The sequence below is a fragment of the Petromyzon marinus genome, unplaced genomic scaffold, assembly GCF_048934315.1.
Source record: "Petromyzon marinus isolate PM22_M1 ecotype Great Lakes invasive population unplaced genomic scaffold, UKy_Petmar_22M1.pri1.0 PM_G_Scaffold_57, whole genome shotgun sequence".
In the NCBI taxonomy this organism is placed as follows: domain Eukaryota; kingdom Metazoa; phylum Chordata; class Hyperoartia; order Petromyzontiformes; family Petromyzontidae; genus Petromyzon; species Petromyzon marinus.
The window spans coordinates 432612-453421 of record NW_027423010.1 but is presented as its reverse complement, the minus strand read 5'-3'; the positions used below and the strand labels follow the sequence as shown (position 1 = coordinate 453421).

At 52.6% G+C, this 20810-nt stretch overlaps 1 protein-coding gene and 1 long non-coding RNA gene across 2 annotated transcripts; both read left to right on the top strand.

Moving 5' to 3' along the window:
* The first annotated feature begins 43 nt into the window (after window positions 1-43).
* On the top strand, window positions 44-9937 carry LOC142918207 (mutS protein homolog 4-like). Its single transcript, XM_076062337.1, has 7 exons — window positions 44-1535; window positions 1958-2121; window positions 3486-3749; window positions 5394-5584; window positions 7761-7868; window positions 9043-9158; window positions 9760-9937. The coding sequence occupies exons 1-7, from the start codon at window positions 1531-1533 to the stop codon at window positions 9935-9937; spliced, it is 1026 nt and encodes a 341-aa protein (XP_075918452.1). The 5' UTR covers window positions 44-1530.
* Window positions 9938-11338: 1401 nt separating this feature from the next.
* Window positions 11339-19103, top strand: LOC142918198 (uncharacterized). The gene is made up of 4 exons (XR_012937433.1): window positions 11339-11514; window positions 13390-13464; window positions 15155-15219; window positions 18937-19103. It is a non-coding gene; the product is annotated as an uncharacterized LOC142918198 (long non-coding RNA).
* The last annotated feature ends 1707 nt before the right edge of the window (window positions 19104-20810 follow it).

Here is a 20810-nt window from a genome sequence, read left to right as displayed (position 1 = left end):
CCTCACAGCAGCTCCGCTCCTGCACTGATAGATCACTGCAGAAGGTCTCTCGTCTATAGTTGAATAGTGTAATAGTGTGTGTGTCTGTGTGGATGTGTGTGTATGTATCTGTGTGTATGTGTGTGTATGTATCTGTGTGTGTGTATCTGTGTGTGGTGTGTGTCTCTGTGTGTGTCTGTGTGTGTCTCCGTGTGTGTGTCTCTGTGTGTGTGTCTCTGTGTGTGTGTTTGTGTGTGTGTCTGTGTGTGTCTCTGTGTCTCTGTGTGTGTGTGTCTGTGTCTCTGTGTGTGTCTCTGTGTGTGTACATGTGTGTGTGTCTCTGTATGGGTGTCTCCGTGTGTGATGTGTGTGTCTCTGTGTGTGTGTCTCTGTGTGTCTCCATGTGTGATGTGTCTCTGTGTGTGTCTGTGTGTGTGTCTCTCTGTGTGTCTCCGTGTGTCTCCGTGTGTCTCTGTGTGTGTCTGTGTGTGTGTATGTGGGGAGCGGTAGTGTAGTGGTTAGCGCTACGCCGCGCTACGATTCTCTGAACCGGTCCTGGGCCTCCCCTAGGTCGACTCAGCCTCAAATGAGTACCTGGTGTGGTGGTGTGTGTAGTAAACATCACCACTGGGGGAGACAAAGGCGGTCGGGCGTGGTGCTGGCCACCCACCCCCTCGTGTGCCACAGTGCCGGCCCTTATAGGTGCTGCTACTCGCTTACAGCACTCGCCCCTACAGATTGTTAAGGCTGTACGGGGGGTCTTTGTGTGTGATATCTGTGTGTGTCTTGTGTGTGTGATGTGTGTGTGATGTCTGTGTGTGTCTTGTGTGTGTGTGATGTCTGTGTGTGTGTGATGTCTGTGTGTGTGTGATGTCTCTGTGTGTGTCGTGTGTGTGTGATGTCTGTGTGTGTGTGTGATGTCTGTGTGTGATGTCTGTGTGTGTGTCGTGTGTGTGTGATGTCTTTGTGTGTGTGTGATGTCTGTGTGTGTCTTGTGTGTGTGTTGTGTGTGTGATGTCTGTGTGTGTCTTGTGTGTGTGTGTGATGGCTGTGTGTGTCTTGTGTGTGTGTGTGTGATGGCTGTGTGTGTGTGATGTCTGTGTGTGTCTTGTGTGCGTCTGTGTGTGTGTGATGTGTGTGTGATGTCTGTGTGTGTCTTGTGTGTGATGGCTGTGTGTATGTGATGTCTGTGTGTGTCTTGTGTGTGTCTGTGTGTGTGATGTCTGTGTGTGATGTCTGTGTGTATGATGTGTGTGATGTCTGTGTGTGTCTTGTGTGATGTGTGTGTGTCTGTGTGTGTCTTGTGTGTGTGATGTCTGTGTGTGTGTCTTGTGTGTTTGTGATGTCTGTGTGTGTGTGTGTGATGGCTGTGTGCGTGTGATGGCTGTGTGTGTCTTGTGTGTGTGATGTGTGTGTGATGTCTGTGTGATATCTGTGTGTGTGTGATGTCTGTGTGTGTCTTGTGTGTGTGTGTGATGTCTGTGTGTGTCTTGTGTGTGTGTGTGATGTCTGTGTGTGTGTCTGACAGGTGATCCGCTCTTTTGAAATCGGATGAGGTAATCTCGCAGATCCTCATCGTTTGAGCAGCGTTAAGCCCCTCGCACAGATTTGAATATTCCCCAAGCTTCCTAATCACTGCCAGGCTCAGGCGTTAACATCTCCTAGCCACCGTGATGATGATGGTGGAACCCACGACCTCCTGCTGTATACCAGGCGAGGTAGTCAACATCTAGCCACCGTGATGATGATGATGATGGTGGAACCCACGACCTCCTGCTGTATACCAGGTGAGGTAGTCAACATCTCCTAGCCACCGTGATGATGATGGTGGAACCCACAACCTCCTGCTGTATACCAGGCGAGGTAGTCAACATCTCCTAGCCACCGTGATGATGATGATGGTGGTGGAACACACGACCTCTTGCTGTATACCAGGTGAGGTAGTCAACATCTCGCTCACCCCCAGGCTTGGTTGCAGGATGTCCACGAAGGGTCCCAAGTACTCGTTTGGCCTACTGCTGGATTCTCCTCCCCGGCGCACAAAGACCAGAGCCAAGCTACACAGCACCACCGCCTCCACCTCCTCCGCCTCCTCGTCTTTGCTCAGCTCCACGCCCGCGGCACGCCACTCCAGGATGCAAGGTCGGAGAGAGTGCAGGAGGGCAATCAGCGGCGGAGCCAGGGGGCGGGGGGGGGGGTGACAGGGTTAGACAATTGTCACCCCCGAAAAAAAATAAAAAATCGAAAAATCTGAAACATTGTGCGTGTAAATGCACGACACTCGGTCCGGCGGACTTCGTGTAACTGCACCGTCAGAGCGTGTCGCCAAACCGATGGCGTCTGGTTCAACAAGCCTGACTCTCTAATCATCTTCTTTGGTTCTTTCGGTAAAGTCACCACCACGTAGAATGAGAATAAAATAATAAAATAAAACAATAAAATTCTCACGACGTTTCGGCCGCAACGCAGGTGGCCTTCTTCAGGCCACCTGTCGTCCCAACAGGTCTGTCCCTTTAAACCTGAAGAAGGCCACTTGTGCTGTGGCCGAAACGTCGTGAGACTTTTATTGTTTTATTATTTTATTCTCATTCTACGTGGTGACTTTACCGCAAGAACCAAAGAAGATGAATCCTTGCAGTCACGAAAGCTTTAAATCGAAATCTCTAATCATTCTTGAAGTTAACATTTGTTGAATGTCACCCCGGGCTGAAAATTCTGGCTCCGCCCCTGAGGGGGATGACGCCTCTCCGCGGATTATTTTGATGTTGACGGATTACCGTACTTTGGCTCCTCTTGCTCCATATCCTTTGGTTCTTTTGGTGAGGTCACGTGGACTGCTCCTACGTCAGCTCCTACATCGGCGGTCCACCTGCTGTGTTCGTTTCACACCTGGTGACGGTTGCTTGTGTCGCGATCCAAACGTCGTGATCCATTAAAATGTTTTCGTACCTATGTGAGTTTTTGCCGAAATAACTCAACAACATGAATTCCTGTGGTCACGACAGGTTTAAGGAACAGATTGCATCTGGCTGCTCTCCGCTCCCTGCGGAGCGTTAAGGCCCCGACAAGCCCACGGCTTTCCATTCCGGGCACCGTTCTGTGATATTGCGTCGAGCGAATGTGTGGCCCTACGCAGCCTCTCCACCCCCCCCCCCCTTTCGAAAATCAGCTCGCACCCTCCGCTAGGGTCTTGTCAAAGGGGAGCACCGTTAATCCTGCCGAACAGGATTTTTGCAGAAGACCTCGCTGGGGTTGGTGGGCAGGAGACGAGAGGGAGGCGTCGTTCCTCGCCAGCTGTCGAAGTATGCAAGCTCTCTCGCTTCTGTTTTTGGTGAAGCCTCTCTCTTGAACGATGTCGGTCTTCTGGTGCCCGCGTCCACTGGGGACGCCATCGCGCTCCCCACGTGCCACGTTAGAACAGGGCCGAGAGCGTGAGGAGCCTCAAAGAAAACGGATCGCTTTAATTAAGTCTCCGTCCGCCGCCCCCCCGTTTCTCTTGTTCCCAGAGTCGGGTTGGGCCGACCGGAGCGGCAACGCCGACACCGCCACAACCACCAGCGGCGGCGGCAGGGCCCGCGGCGGCGGCCGTGGCGGCGGTGGTGGCGGTGGCGGCTGCGGTGATGCTCCCACCGTGGTGATGCCAGGCTTCTCCTCCTGGGCCCCGCGGGTGCCCCTCCCCGCTTCCCGGTTCCGTGCAGCGCCGGGCAGCTCGCGGCGGCAACGCCAGAGGCATGCGCCCGGCAGCAGCAGCAGGGCCACCACGTCCACCGGTAGACTCACACAGAGTCCCGTAGACTCACACAGAGACCCGTAGACTCACACAGAAACCCATAGACTCACACAGAGACCCGTAGACTCACACAGAAACCCATAGACTCACACAGAAACCCATAGACTCACACAGAGACCCGTAGACTCACACAGAGACCCATAGACTCACACAGAGACCCATAGACTCACACAGAAACCCATAGACTCACACAGATACCTGTAGACTCACACAGAGACCCATAGACTCACACAGAAACCCATAGACTCACACAGAGACCCACAGACTCACACAGAAACCCATAGACTCACCACCCTTCATAGACTCACACAGAGACCCGTAGACTCGCACAGAGACCCATAGACTCACACAGAGACACATAGACTCACACAGAGACCCGTAAACTCACACAGAAACCCATAGACTCACACAGAGACCCATAGACTCACCACCCTTCATAGACTCACACAGAGACCCATTGACTCACACAGAGACCCGTAGACTCACACAGAGACCCATTGACTCACACAGAGACCCGTAGACTCACACAGAGACCCATAGACTCACACAGAGACCCGTAGACTCACACAGAGACCCATAGACTCACACAGAGACCCGTAGACTCGCACAGAGACCCATAGACTCACACAGAGACACATAGACTCACACAGAGACCCGTAAACTCGCACAGAAACCCATAGACTCACACAGAGACCCATAGACTCACCACCCTTCATAGACTCACACAGAGACCCATTGACTCACACAGAGACCCGTAGACTCACACAGAGACCCATTGACTCACACAGAGACCCGTAGACTCACACAGAGACCCATAGACTCACACAGAGACCCGTAGACTCACACAGAGACCCATAGACTCACACAGAGACCCGTAGACTCACACAGAGACCCATAGACTCACACAGAGACCCATAGACTGACACAAAAACCCATAGACTCAGACAGAGACCCGTAGACTCACACACAGAGACCCATAGACTCACACAGAGACCCATAGACTCATCACAGAGACCCATAGACTCACACAGAGACCCATAGACTCACCACCCTTCATAGACTCACACAGAGACCCGTAGACTCGCACAGAGACCCATAGACTCACACAGAGACCCATTGACTCACACAGAGACCCGTAGACTCACACAGAGACCCATAGACTCACACAGAGACCCGTAGACTCGCACAGAGACCCGTAGACTCACACAGAGACCCGTAGACTCACACAGAGACCCATAGACTCACACAGAGACCCATAGACTCACACAGAGACCCGTAGACTCACACAGAGACCCGTAGACTCACACAGAGACCCGTAGACTCACACAGAGACCCGTAGACTCACACAGAGACCCATAAACTCACACAGAGACCCGTAGACTCACACAGAGACCCATAGACTCACACAGAGACCCGTAGCATCACACAGAGACCCATAGACTCACACAGAGACCCATAGACTGACACAAAAACCCATAGACTCACACAGAGACCCGTAGACTCACACACAGAGACTCGTAGACTCACACAGAGACCCGTAGACTCACACAGAGACCCGTAGACTCACCACCGTTCATCGACTCACGACAGGAGGCAGCACCCCGTCTCTCTTGTGGCCCCGCAGCGACCTCGTTCTCCACGACTGACGACGCCGGCGACGACGACGAGGAGGAGGAGGTGGAGGCGAGGTCGGTGGTGGTGGCGTTGGCAGAGGGCCGAGGTATCGCTCGGGGCGAGGTTGGCCTGGCCAGCACCGACCTGCGCTGCCCCGAGCTGGTCCTGTGTCAGTTCCCCGACAGCCAGCCCTACGTCAAGGTCAGCCTCCTTCTCTCTCCGTGCACGAACATAAAGGGCCCCCCCCCCGTGCAGTGCATGTTATGAAGCGGGCCCTGAATTAAAAACTAAAACACGCACATTCTTCACCTGCGCGGTATAGCGATTGTCATTTTTGTCACTTGCCGTACGGCCGGATAATGCGACGCATCTCTAACCTAAGTTTGCTTGTGGCGGTGGTTGTTTTGATTTAAAGCTTTCGTGACTGCAGTAATTAATATTCTTAGCTCTTTCGGTAAAGTCGCGTTGAAGGGAAACATTAAAATAATAAAATATATATAAAACAATAAAAATTCTCACGACGTTTCGACCATAACACAAACAGTCGTCATCAGGTGTGTGGGTTTGCATTTATGTATTTATTTTTAAACGGTGCATTTATTTATTTATAAAACGTTAGCACCATGGGCAGCGATTTGACAGTTTATTTAGAAGGACTAGTCCATCTATGTTCTGAAAAGAGGAGGGGGGAGACGAAAAATTAATGTATGCTGTCTGAATGCCACCGTAAGCGTGAACAATCAATTAAGACCTGAAATGGTTTATCAAATCCTTCCAATGATTGCTAAGTCAGAATCCATCTTCTCGGTTTAAATTGTCTCTGTGCTTATTATTTTATTATTTCCCTTTAACGTGACTTTACCGAAAGAGCTAAGAATATGAACCACTGCAGTCACGGAAGCTTTAAGTCAAAATTTGATGCTTTTCTTGTTCGTGTTTTTGTTGGTTTGTTGGTTTGTTGCGGTTGCACTCCGATTCAAGAGCCGGATGGCTCACAGGGCTATACCCAAAATAAACTGAAAACTGAAACTGAACCTTCAACACACTCGGCCGTTCGTAAAAGCTGAAGGGCGGTTTCGTACTCTGGTAAGAGAGCGGAATCACCGAACCGGAATTGATCGCTTGAAAGCGTTTAGCGCGGGGCCCTTGAAAGTGCGGGGCCCCGTAGCCACGTAAGTAGCTACGTGCCAATGTGTGCGTGTCGTTATTCTGACGGTATGCAGTATATATACATTGACAGGTTAGGTTAGTCTTAAACTATTAAACACTAGTTTTTTTTTTATTTTACCTTACCTCATGCACCTAGCTTGGCACAGCAGTCAACCCACTGCACCTGTGTCTGTCCCGTGACCTCCTCCTGGTGCACCTAGCCTGGCACAGCAGTCAACCCACTGCACCTGGGTCTGTCCCGTGACCTCCTCCTGGTGCACCTAGCCTGGCACAGCAGTCAACCCACTGCACCTGGGTCTGTCCCGTGACCTCCTCCTGGTGCACCTAGCCTGGCACAGGAGTCAATGCACTGCACCTGGGTCTGTCCCGTGACCTCCTCCTGGTGCACCTAGCCTGGCACAGGAGTCAACGCACTGCACCTGGGTCTGTCCCGTGACCTCCTCCTGGTGCACCTAGCCTGGCACAGCAGTCAACCCACTGCACCTGGGTCTGTCCCGTGACCTCCTCCTGGTGCACCTAGCCTGGCACAGGAGTCAACGCACTGCACCTGGTTCTGTCCCGTGAGCTCCTCCTGGTGCACCTAGCCTGGCACAGCAGTCAACCCACTGCACCTGGGTCTGTCCCGTGACCTCCTCCTGGTGCACCTAGCCTGGCACAGCAGTCAACCCACTGCACCTGGGTCTGTCCCGTGACCTCCTGCTGGTGCACCTAGCCTGGCACAGGAGTCAACGCACTGCACCTGGATCTGTCCCGTGACCTCCTCCTGGTGCACCTAGCCTGGCACAGGAGTCAATGCACTGCACCTGGGTCTGTCCCGTGACCTCCTCCTGGTGCACCTAGCCTGGCACAGCAGTCAACCCACTGCACCTGGGTCTGTCCCGTGACCTCCACCTGGTGCACCTAGCCTGGCACAGGAGTCAACGCACTGCACCTGGGTCTGTCCCGTGACCTCCTCCTGGTGCACCTAGCCTGGCACAGCAGTCAACCCACTGCACCTGGGTCTGTCCCGTGACCTCCTCCTGGTGCACCTAGCCTGGCACAGCAGTCAACCCACTGCACCTGGGCCTGTCCCGTGACCTCCTCCTGGTGCACCTAGCCTGGCACAGCAGTCAACCCACTGCACCTGGGTCTGTCCCGTGACCTCCTCCTGCTGCACCTCAGCCTGTTGTTCTCGTTGCTGGCGCTGCTGCTGCTGCTGCTTGTTCAGGCGATCACCAAGCTGCAGGTGCTACGCCCACTGGAGGTGGTGATGCCCCACACGGCCTGCAACCCAAACGCCAGCAAAATGTTCACCCTGCTGAGGGACTACTTCCCTGTGAGCACGCACGGACGGCATCGCCACTACTCACCACGCGGAGACTCCTAGACTCATCACACAGAGACTCCTAGACTCATCACACAGAGAGCCATAGACTCATCACACAGAGACCCATAGACTCATCACACAGAGAGCCATAGACTCATCACACAGAGAGCCATAGACTCATCACACAGAGACCCATAGACTCATCACACAGAGACCCATAGACTCATCACACAGAGACCCATAGACTCATCACACAGAGACCTATAGACTCAGCACACGGAGACTCCTAGACTCATCACGCAGAGACCCATAGACTCATCACATACAGACCCATAGACTCATCACACAGAGACCCATAGACTCATCACACAGAGAGCCATAGACTCACCACACAGAGACCCATAGACTCACCACACAGAGACCCATAGACTCATCACGCAGAGACCCATAGACTCATCACACAGAGAGCCATAGACTCACCACACAGAGACCCATAGACTCACCACACAGAGACCCATAGACTCATCACGCAGAGACCCATAGACTCATCACACAGAGACCTATAGACTCATCACACAGAGACCCATAGACTCATCACACAGAGAGCCATAGACTCATCACACAGAGACTCCTAGACTCACCACACAGAGACCCATAGACTCACCACACAGAGATCCATAGACTCACCACATAGAGTCCCATAGACTCACCAAACAGAGTCCCATAGACTTACCACACAGAGACCCATAGACTCACCACGCAGAGACCCATAGACTCATCACATACAGACCCATAGACTCACCACACAGAGACCCACAGACACATCACACAGAGACCCATAGACTCACCACGCAGAGACCCATAAACTCATCACATACAGACCCATAGACTCACCACACAGAGACCCACAGACTCACCACACAGAGACCTATAGACTCATCACGCAGAGACCCATAGACTCATCACGCAGAGACCCATAGACTCATCACACAGAGACCCATAGACTCATCACACAGAGACCCAGAGACTCATCACATAGAGACCCATAGACTCATCACACAGAGACCCACAGACTCACCACACAGAAACCCATAGACTCACCACACAGAGACCCACAGACTCACCAGAGACCCACAGACGCACCACAGTGGGTGCTGCCACCTCGTGGTGAGTGCGTGTGCAGGAGGCCCACGTGACCACGGTGCTGAGGAAATACTTCAACGATGAGCGGGGCACGGACGCCGTGCGGAGGCTCTGCGTGCCCCACATGGCCACCGTGCTCATGGACGTGCAGGGGAAGTGAGTGGGTGAGTGTGTGGGTGTGTGTGGGTGAGTGGGTGAGTGGGTGGGTGAGTGGGTGAGTGAGTGTGTGGGTCTATGGGTGAGTGGGTGAGTGGGTGTGTGGGTGTGTGTGGGTGTGTGTGTGAGTGGGTGTGTGGGTGTGTAGGTGAGTGAGTGGGTGAGTGTGTGGGTCTGTGAGTGGCTGAGTCGGTGTGTGGGTGAGTGTGTGGATGAGTGTGTGGGTATGTGGGTGAGTTTGTGGGTGAGTGTGTGGGTGAGTGTGTGGGTGAGTGTGTGGGTCTATGGGTGAGTGTGTGGGTGAGTGGGTGAGGAGCTCACCGGTGAGCTCCTCCGGCAGGCAAGGCTGCGTTGGCTGGGCCATGTAGCTCGCATGCCCAGCCACCGCATGCCCAAACAGCTTTTGTTCGGCCGCATCGAGGGGGCTAAACGGGCACGGTACGGGCTAGAGAAGAGATGGAGTGGTTAGGATTAGGGTTACCCACTCACTCACCCACCCACCCATCCACTCACCCATCCACTCATCCACCCACTCACCCATCCACTCACCCACCCCCCTCTCACCCTCCCACTCACCCTCCCCCCTGCCCACCACCCCCAGATACTACTGCCTGGCTTCGCTGGCGGCACTGCTGCAGTATGTGGAGTTCATCCAGGGCGTGGTGCTCACCCCGGCCTCCGTCCGCGTCTCCTTCTGCGGCAGTGAGCGCACTGCCATGATCGACGGCACCACGGCCGCCAACCTGGAGCTGCTGCGCTACTCCCACGACCCCCGGTAGACGATGCCTCCTCCTCCTCCCTCGCTAGCGGGGATAGCCGCTCCCCCTTCTGTGTGTTGGTGTGTGTGTGTTGGTGTGTGTGTTGGTGTGTGTGGTGTGTGTGTGTGGGTGTTGGTGTGGTGTGTGTGGGTGTGTGGGTGTGTGTGGTGTGTGTGGTTGTGTGTGGAGCCAGGAGATTGAATATCTACCCTCGGGGCTCCTCCAGAAACAACGAAAAACCACTACGGGTGGCCACGTGGAATGTTCGAACGCTCACTGCGGAGGAGAGGCTGCCACTCCTCTGTCGGGAGCTGGACCGGTACCGCCTGGATCTATGTGGCATTCAGGAGGTCCGGTGGACTGGCTCTGGCTCCTGCCACCATGACGGGTGGACAGTCCTCTACTCGGGGCAGCAGACTGCCAAACAACAGGGAGTGGTTCTTCTTTTGAACAAAAGAATGAAGGGGGCGTGGGAGCGTGGCGGTGAGGTGTGGGAAGCTGTAAGCCCCAGGCTACTTTGGGCTCGCCTTCCCATCAACCCGAGGAGAGGAATGGTGGTCGTGGTTACTTATGCACCCACCGAAGATGAACATCCGTGGAGGGATGCAGGCAAAGCCGATGAGTGAGATGCCTTCTATTACCTCCTGTCACAGGTACTGGCTAAAGTGGCCCCTCGGGATAGAGTGGCCCCTCGGATAGGTCATGTAACCCGCATGCCCCGCCACCGCATGCCGAAACAGCTTTTGTTCGGCCGGATTGAGGGGGCTAAGCGGGTGCGGCACGGGCTAGAGAAGAGATGGAGTGATGTGGTACAGGAGGACGTGGAGCTGAGTGGACTTGCCGATGACTGGTACCAGCGGTGTCAAGATCGGCCTCTGTGGAGGAGGCTCGTGAAGGACGCTACTGGGCAGTTGGAGGCAGTCGCCCTCCAACAACAATGGAGGGCAGAGGAGCGACGCTCACAACAACGAGCGGAGCGCCGGGTGGCTAAAGCACAGCAGGTTGCCACAGTAGGGGGCACAGGTGGTGCATCAGCCAGTCATCTCAGTCAGTCGACCCGTGGCACCTGGGTCTGCCCCGTGACCTCCTGCCAGCGGGCGTTCGACACTTCACGTGGCCTCAGGGTGCACATAGCCTGGCACAAACGTCGTGGTGATGTCACCGCCACTTAGTGGCGAATGGTGGTTGTTGTTGTTGGTTTGTGGTTTGTGTTGGTGTGTGTGTGTTGGTGTGTGTGTTGGTGTGTGTTGGTGTGTGTGGGGGTGTGTGTGGGTGCGAGTGTGGTAGTGTGTGTGTGTGTGTTGGTGTGTGTGCGTGTATGTGTGGGTGCGAGTGTGGTATGAGTGTGTGTGGGTGTGTGTTGGTGTGTGTTTGTGTGACCCTCCTCCACCCGTGTGTGTGCGTGTGTGCGTGCGAGCGTGCACCCAGGAGCTCCCACTCGCTATTCGGGGTGCTCAACTACACGAGGACGCGTGGAGGAGCGCGCCGGCTCAGAGCCAACATCCACGAGCCGCTGGTGGATGAAGAGATGCTCAGAAGCCGTCTCGACTGTGTGGATGAGCTGATGCAGGAAGACAACTTCTATAGAGTGCAGGCCGGTGGGTGGGTGGGTTGGTGGCTGAGTGGGTGGGTGGGTGAGTGGGTGAGTGAGTGGGTGGGTGGGTGGGTGAGTGGGTGAGTGAGTGGTTGGGTGGGTGGGTGAGTGGGTATGTGGGTGATGGGGCAGTTGTGGAGAGAGTGGAGAGTTTCCCATACCTGGGCAATGTGCTCATGACCGGCTCCGGTTTAACAGCAGAGGTCTCACTCCGAATCAGTCGAGCGGCATTATCTTTTAATCGGTTGCGTAACGCTGTGTGGAAGTTACTTGGTCTGTCGCTCCGCACTAAGCTTCAGGTCTTCTCGGCCACGGTCATTCACTCCCTTCTCTACGCTTCCGAAACGTGGACCCCCCTAATGGAACATCTTCACCGGTTAGAAATATTTAGGCTGGCCTGCCTACGATCAATCCTGGGTTTAACCAGGCTGGATTGTGTAAGGAGCTCACAAATCCTCGAAAAATTTGGACAAAGTCCCATCGGTGAGCTCCTCCGGCAGGCAAGACTGCATTGGCTGGGCCATGTAGCCCGCATACCCAATCACCACATGCCCAAATAGATTTTGTTCGGCCGGATTGAGGGGGCTAAACGGGCGCGGCATGGGCTAGAGAAGAGATGGAGTGATGTGGTACAGGAGGACGTGGAGCTGAGTGGACTTGCCGATGACTGGTACCAGCGGTGTCAAGATCGGCCTCTGTGGAGGAGGCTCGTGAAGGACGCTACTGGGCAGTTGGAGGCAGTCGCCCTCCAACAACAACGGAGGGCGGAGGAGCGACGCTCACAACAACGAGCGGAGCGCCGGGTGGCTAAAGCACAGCAAGTTGGCACAGTAGGGGGCACAGGTGGTGCATCAGCCAGTCATCTCAGTCATCTTAGTCAGTTGACCCGTGGCACCTGGGTCTGCCCCGTGACCACCTGCCGGTGGGCGTTCGACACTTCATGTGGCCTCAAGGTGCACATGGCCTGGCACAAGCGTCGTGGTGATGTCACCGCCACTTAGTGGCGAATGGCGGTTGTTGTTGTTGTGTATGTCTGTGTGTGTGTGTCTGTGTGTATATGTGTGATGTCTGTGTGTATGTGTGTGCAGCTATCAGTCAGTTTCTGAATGTAGACCACCTGCTCTCAATGCTGTTTCTAATCCCTAAGACAGAGACGGTGAGATGATCACTTTAATCATCATCAGCATCACCTCGCTCAGCATCACACAGTACCCCTTCATCACGTTAAACAGGGGTGGGGAACGTCCGGTCTCTGGCCCTGCCAAGGCAACCGCAGGCAGGACTCGAAATTCAATAAATCTAGGTAGAGAAAACCTGGAAGAGCAGTTGCGAGTAGCAACAACATCGTCAATACCGGCTAACATCACCAAACGCCTCGCCAAAGAGAAGCAGTTCCAGCCCATCGCATTAGGGGCGAGTTAATTAAACGTTTGACCAGATATAACGGGCTAATTTTTAAGTTGATCAATTTTGTATGGCCCGCGAATGATGTTTTAAATATCCAAATGGCCCTTGATAGAAAAAAGGTTCCCCACCCGTGATGTAGAGAGAGAGGCTATTTAGTGATCTATTTATTTGTCTATATTTATCTCTACATGTATCTATCTATATTCGGTAAAGTCACGTAGAAGGGAAATAATATAAATATAAAAGAATACAATTATCTTGCTGTGGTTTTCACACCTTGATGATGATTGCTCGTGTTGCAGTCGAAACTTCGTGATAATTTTATTGTTTTATATTTTTATTATTTTATAGTTTCCATTTCTACGTGGTGACTTTACCGAAAGAACCAAGAATATTAATCCCTGCAGTCACGAAAGCTTTAAATCAAAATGTATCTATCTATGTATCTGTCTATCCATCCACCCTGTTCCAGTTGAGAACTGCTGAGTCTAAGATCAACTACGCCATCCACCTCAAGCATGTCCTGGAGTTGGTGTCTCCACTGCAGGTTACATCGCCTGCCCAAGATCACTGTCATCACTAATTATTGTTCATCGCTATGATCACTAGTTATCATTAATCACTGTCATCACTAATTATTGTTAATCACTATCATCACTAATTATTGTTAATCACTATCATCACTAATTATTGTTAATCACTATCATCACTAATTATTGTTGATCACTGTCATCACTAATTATTGTTAATCACTATCATCACTAATTATTGTTAATCACTATCATCACTAATTATTATTGATCACTGTCATCACTAATTATTGTTAATCACTATCATCACTAATTATTGTTAATCACTATCATCACTAATTATTGTTAATCACTATCATCACTAATTATTGTTGATCACTATCGTCACTAATTATTATTAATCACTATCATCCCTAATTATTATTGATCACTGTCATCACTAATTATTGTTAATCACTATCATCACTAATTATTATTAATCACTATCATCACTAATTATTATTAATCACTATCATCACTAATTATTGTTAATCACTATCATCACTAATTATTATTAATCACTATCATCACTAAATATTGTTAATCACTGTCATCACTAATTATTGTTAATCACTATCATCACTAATTATTGTTGATCACTATCATCACTAATTATTATTAATCACTATCATCACTAATTATTGTTAATCACTGTCATCACTAATTATTGTTAATCACTATCATCACTAATTATTATTAATCACTATCATCACTAATTATTGTTAATCACTATCATCACTAATTATTGTTAATCACTATCATCACTAATTATTGTTGATCACTATCATCACTAATTATTATTAATCACTATCATCACTAATTATTGTTAATCACTGTCATCACTAATTATTGTTAATCACTATCATCACTAATTATTATTAATCACTATCATCACTAATTATTGTTAATCACTATCATCACTAAATATTGTTAATCACTATCATCACTAATTATTGTTAATCACTGTCATCACTAATTATTGTTGATCAGTATCATCACTAATTATTGTTACTCACTATCATCACTAATTATCGTTAATCACTATCATCACTAATTATTATTAATCACTATCATCACTGATTATTGTTGATCAGTATCGTCACTAATTATTGTTAATAACTGTCATCACTAATTATCGTTAATCACTATCATCACTAATTATTATTAATCACTATCATCACTAATAATTGTTAATCACTATCATCACTAATTATTGTTAATCACTGTCATCACTAATTATTATTGATCACCATCATTATCATTAAGCTGCCACTGGGGGTGCCCCTAGACCACAGCAGACTCACACACAGAGACAGCTGCCACTGGGGGTACCCCTAGACCACAGCAGACTCACACACAGAGACAGCTGCCACTGGGGGTGCCCCTAGACCACAGCAGACTCACACACAGAGACAGCTGCCACTGGGGGTGCCCCTAGGCTACAGCAGACTCACACACAGAGACAGCTGCCACTGGGGGTGCCTCCACAACACCCACAGATAGGGTGAGTGGCAGGTGAGGTGAGTGGTGAGGTGAGGGGTTGGTGAGGGGTGGGTGAGTGTTGAGTGAAGGGTGAGGTGAGTTGAGTGGTGAGGTGGTGAGGTGGTGAGTGGTGAGTGACAGGTGCAGGTGTCACCCTCACCTATCTCTCCCCTGCTGTGTTCCCAGCGAGCGCTCAGCCCCTGCAAGACTCCACTGCTGACAGCCTACCAGAGCTCCCTGTTGGACTGCAGGTGACGAGGAGACCAGGCTGGTGGTGGTGGTGGTGGGGGTGGTGGTGGGGGTGGTGGTGGTGATGGTGGTGACGGTGGTGGGGGTGATGGTGGTGGAGGTGGTGGGGGTGATGGTGGTGGTGATGGTGGTGACGGTGGTGGGGGTGATGGTGGTGACGGTGGTGGGGGTGATGGTGGTGGTGGGGGTGTGGGTGGTGGTGGGGGTGGTGGTGGTGATGTTGGTGGAGGAGGAGGTGGTGGTGTGGGTGGGGGTGGTGGAGGAGGTGGTGGTGATGGTGGGGGTGGTGACGGTGGTGGTGGTGGTGGGGGTGGAGGTGTGGGTGGTGGTGGGGGTGATGGTGGTGACGGTGGTGGGGGTGATTGTGGTGGTGGTAGTGGGGGTGGTGGTGGTGGTGTGGGTGTGGGTGGTGGAGGAGGTGGTGGTGATGGTGGGGGTGGTGACGGTGGTGGTGGTGGTGTGGGTGGTGGTGGGGGTGGTGGTGACGGTGGTGACGGTGGTGACGGTGGTGGGGGTGATTATGGTGGTGGTAGTGGGGGTGGTGGTGTGGGTGTGTGGTGGGGGTGGTGGTGATGGTGGTGACGGTGGTGACGGTGGTGAGGGTGATGGTGGTGATGGTGGGGGTTGTGACAGTGGCAAAAACAACCCCCTACCTCCTCGTTGGTGCCGGATGGCAACGCTGTGGTGGGCAGTGCCATGGGGGGAGGGCCTATTTAGATTTTTGGCTTTTCCCTTCATGACGTTTGTAGCCACCACAGCGGCCAATTGGGGGCTCTGGGTGGGTGCGAGGGGCTGGTAACCCATCCACGTTCAATTAATTATCACCAAACCATGAATGAAAAATGTAATTAATAAGCTTGTGCCGGAGGCCCCGGGGGGATAGGCATCTATGACGTCTCCTGGCCAAACACTATTTGGCGGAGCCAGGAGACTGAATCCTTCCCATCGGGGCTCCTCCTTTAACAACAAAAACCCACTACGGATGACCTCGTAGAATGTTCGAATGCTCACTGCGGAGGAGAGGTTGCCACTTCTCTGTCGGGAGCTGGACCGGTACCGCCTGGATCTCTGTGGTAATCAGGAGGTCCGGTGGACCGGCTCTGGCTCCTGCCACCGTGAGGGGTGGACAGTCCTCTACTCGGGGCAGCAGACTGCCAAACAACAGGGAGTGGCTCTTCTAAACAAAAGAATGAAGGGGGTGTGGGAACGTGGCGGTTGAGGTGTGGGAAGCTGTAGGCCCCAGGCTACTTTGGGCTCGCCTTCCCATCAACCGCAGGTGAGGAGTGGTGGTCGTGGTTACTCATGCCCCCACCGAATATGAACATCCGTGGAGGGATGCAGGCAAGGCTGATGAGTCAGATGCCTCCTATAACCTCCTGTCACAGGTGCTAGCTAAAGTGGACCCTCGGGATAGAGTCATCTTGTTGGGTGACTTCAATGCCCTAGTTGGTCATGATGCTGGCACCTGGTCTGGAGTGATTGAAAGGCATGAGCCAGATCAGCTCAATAACAACGGCAGGAGGCTGCTAGATTTTTGTGCAGCCCATGGGCTTATAATTACCAACACGCTGTTCCGGCATCGGCGCATCCACACAACATCATGGATGCATGCCAGGTCTAAGCAAGGCCATCTACTGGATGTCATAGTGACGGAACAGCGGATGCGGGCCCATGTCCTTGACACCAGGACCTACCGTTGTACTGATCTGCCCACTGACCATCGACTAGTCATCTGTAAGATGCGCCTGCCATTCTTCCACTCCGGTAGTGGGTGTACACCCAGGACCCGATTCAAACCCATAGTGGCCTGGTCTCAGTGCGGCTGGGGTTGGCATCGTCCCCCACTCCTCCTGATGTCGAGGGACAATGGGCGAGATTTAGGACTGTGGCTCATGCAGCTGCAATGGCTGCTTTGGGTAAACGGTCCAGACCTCCCCAGAGACCTTGGCTGACAGAGGAGGTGTTCAGGCTGACTGAGAAAAAGCGACAGGCCCACTCTCATAGCCTACAGCATCCCACGTCGGAGAATGAGGAGGCTTACCGCAACCTTCGCTCGGAGGTTTGGAGAGCCGTGAGGCGCTGCAAGGATGGGTGGTGGTCGCGGGTTGCTGAGGAGATGGAGTCTGCCTCAATGGCCCGCGATCACAAATCGCTCTTTAACTCCATAAAAAAAATATAACCTGCAGCGCCACACCTATTACCATCATTAGTGGAAAGAAAGGTGATCCAATCTCCGACCCCGAGGAACAGGTTTGCATATTTGCTGAGCATTTCTGTGAGGTCCTGGGGGAGGAAAAATCCCTCAACCTGGAAAACATAGTGGGCCAAAGTGGGGATGACACTACTGAGGCTGCGGTGCCTCACATATTGGAAGAAGTCACCCCCTGTGAGTGGCTGGCTCAGGTGCCATCTGTTGAGGAAGTACTGTCCTCTGGCTCCCACATTATTAAACATCTATTTTGACCACGTAGTTCGTGAAGCCTTCAGTAGCTGTACCGGAGGAATTCCCATCTGGTACAGATAGAATTGGAGGCTGATCGATGCCCGGGTGCAGTCAAGGGATGGCTCCCGATTGTTCAACCATGTAATGTATGCCGATGATCTGGGAATTGCTGCTCACTCAGAGGAGGAGTTGGAGGCGCTGCTGCTGAACCTGGAGCTTGCCACTAAGAGGTGGAGCCTTACCCACTGAAACTAAGCACTTTCCTGGGTATTGTGTGCCATCGGACACTCCACCCCCACAACTTCCAATTGGTGATGGGATAGTTGTGGGGAGAGTGGAGAGTTTCCCATACCTGGGCAGTGTGCTCATGACCGGCTCCGGTTTAACAGCACTCGGAATCGGTCAAGCGGCATTATCTTTTCATCGGTTGCGTAACGCTGTGTGGGAGCTACCTGGTCTGTCGCTCCACACTAAGCTTCAGGTCTTCTTGGCCACAGTCATTCCCTCCCTTCTCTATGCTTGTGCAACGTGGACCCCCCTAATGGAACATCTTTGCTGGTTAGAAACATTTAGGCTGGCCTGTCTACGATCCATCCTGGGTTTAACCAGGCTGGATTGTGTGAGGAGCTCACAAATCCTTGAAAGATCTGGACAAAGTCCCATCAGTGAGCTCCTCCGGCAGGAAACACTGCGTTGGCTGGGTCATGCAGCCCGCATGCCTAGCCATCACATGCCGAAACAGCTTTTGTTCAGCCGGATCGAGGGGGCTAGAGAAGATGGAGTGACGTGGTACAGGAGGACGTGGAGCTGAGTGGACTTGCCGATGACTGGTACCAGCGGTGTCAAGATCGGCCTCTGTGGAGGAGGCTCGTGAAGGACGCTACTGGGCAGTTGGAGGCAGTCGCCCTGCAACAACAACAGAGGGCGGAGGAGCGACACTCACAACAACGCGCGTAGCGCCGGGTGGCTAAAGCACAGCAGGTTGGCACAGTAGGGGGCACAGGTGGTGCATCAGCCAGTCATCTCAGTCATCTCAGTCAGTCCCCCCCTGGCACCCGGGTCTGCCCCGTGACCTTCGTGCCAGCGGGCGTTCGACACTTCACGTGGCCTCGAAGTGCACATGGCCTGGCACAAGCGTCGTGGTGACGTCACCGCCACTTAGTGGCGAACGGCGGTTGTCGTCGTCGTTGTTGTTGTCGGCGACGGTGGCGGCGTCGATGGCGGCGGCGACACCACAACCCCCACCGCGTCTCCTACCCCGCTGTCCCCGTGCCAGGTTCCCTGCGATCCTGGGCAAGCTGCGCACGGTGCTGACCGACGATTTGCCCTTCCGCAAGGGCAACCTCCTCTCGGCCAGGACACGGCGCTGCCACGTCGTGCGCCCCGGCCTCAACGGCTTCCTGGACCTCGCTCGGCGCATCCTCTCCGAGGCCGTCGGAGACATCGAAGGCACGGCACCGCTCACCCACCCGTAGCCCTCCCCGGCCGTCTTTGTATCTCTCTTCCTCTCTCTCTCTCTACCGCCTGCTGCTGTACGTTTGGAGTTTGCGTGTCTCTCTCATCATCGTCATCATCACGGTGGCTGCGAGATGTCAAGTACCTCGCCTGGTACGCAGGAGGTCGTGGGTTCCACCATCATCTCCCCCCCCCTCTCCTCCTTTCTCCCCCACTCTTCCCCCTCTCTCCCCTGCCCATTCTCTCTCTCCCAGAGATCATCAAACAGCTCTCTGTGATTCACAACCTGCCCATTCTCTCTCTCCCAGAGACCATCAAACAGCTCTCCGTGATTCACAACCTGCCCATTCTCTCTCTCCCAGGGATCAACAAACAGCTCTCCGTGATTCACAACCTGCCCATTCTCTCTCTCAGAGATCATCAAACAGCTATCCGTGATTCACAACCTGCCCATTCTCTCTCTCCCAGAGATCATGAAACAGCTCTCCGTGATTCACAACCTGCCCATTCTCTCTCTCCCAGAGATCATCAAATAGCTCTCCGTGATTCACAACCTGCCCATTCTCTCTCTCCCAGAGATCATCAAACAGCTCTCCGAGATTCACAACCTGCCCATTCTCTCTCTCCCAGAGATCATCAAACAGCTCTCCGAGATTCACAACCTGCCCATGTCCATGAGCTACAGCGCCGTGCGTGGCTTTTACATCCAGACGTCCGCTCACTCCCTGCAGCCCGAACAGCGTCTGCCAGAGGTCTTCATCAAGGTCAACGCACAGAGACTCACAGATTCACCACACAGAGACCCATAGACTCACCACACAGACTCATAGACTCATCACATAGAGACCCATAGACTCATCACATAGAGACCCATAGACTCATCACACAGAAACCCATAGACTCATCACACAGAGACCCATAGACTCACCACACAGACTCATAGACTCATCGCACAGAGACCCATAGACTCATCGCACAGAGACCCATAGACTCACCACACAGAGACCCATAGACTCACCACACAGAGACCCATAGACTCATCGCACAGAGACCCATAGACTCATCACACAGAGACCCATAGACTCATCACACAGAGACCCATAGACTCACCACACAGAGACCCATAGACTCATCACATAGAGACCCACAGACTCACCACACAGAGACCCATAGACTCATCACACAGAGACTCAGACTCACCACTCACAGACTCACCACTCATAGACTCACCACTCACAGACTCACCACTCATAGACCCAGAGTCTATGTGTGAGTCTATGTGTCTAGGTGTGAGTCTATGTGTATAGGTGTGAGTCTGTGTCTAGGTGTGAGTCTATGTGTAAAGGTGTGAGTCTGTGTTTATGTGTGAGTCTATGTGTGAGTCTATGTGTCTAGGTGTGAGACTATGTGTGAGTCTGTGTCTATGTGTGAGTCTGTGTCTATGTGTGAGTCTATGTGTCTAGGTGTGGGACTATGTGTGAGTCTGTGTCTATGTGTGAGTCTATGTGTCTTTGTGTGAGTATATGTGTCTATGTGTGAGTCTATGTGTCTATGTGTGAGTCTATGTGTCTATGTGTGAGTCTATGTGTCTATGTGTGAGTCTATGTGTCTACGTGTGAGTCTATGTGTCTATGTGTGAGTCTCACCCCTCAGCCCACCACTCACCACACCCCTCACTCACCCAACCCTCACCCC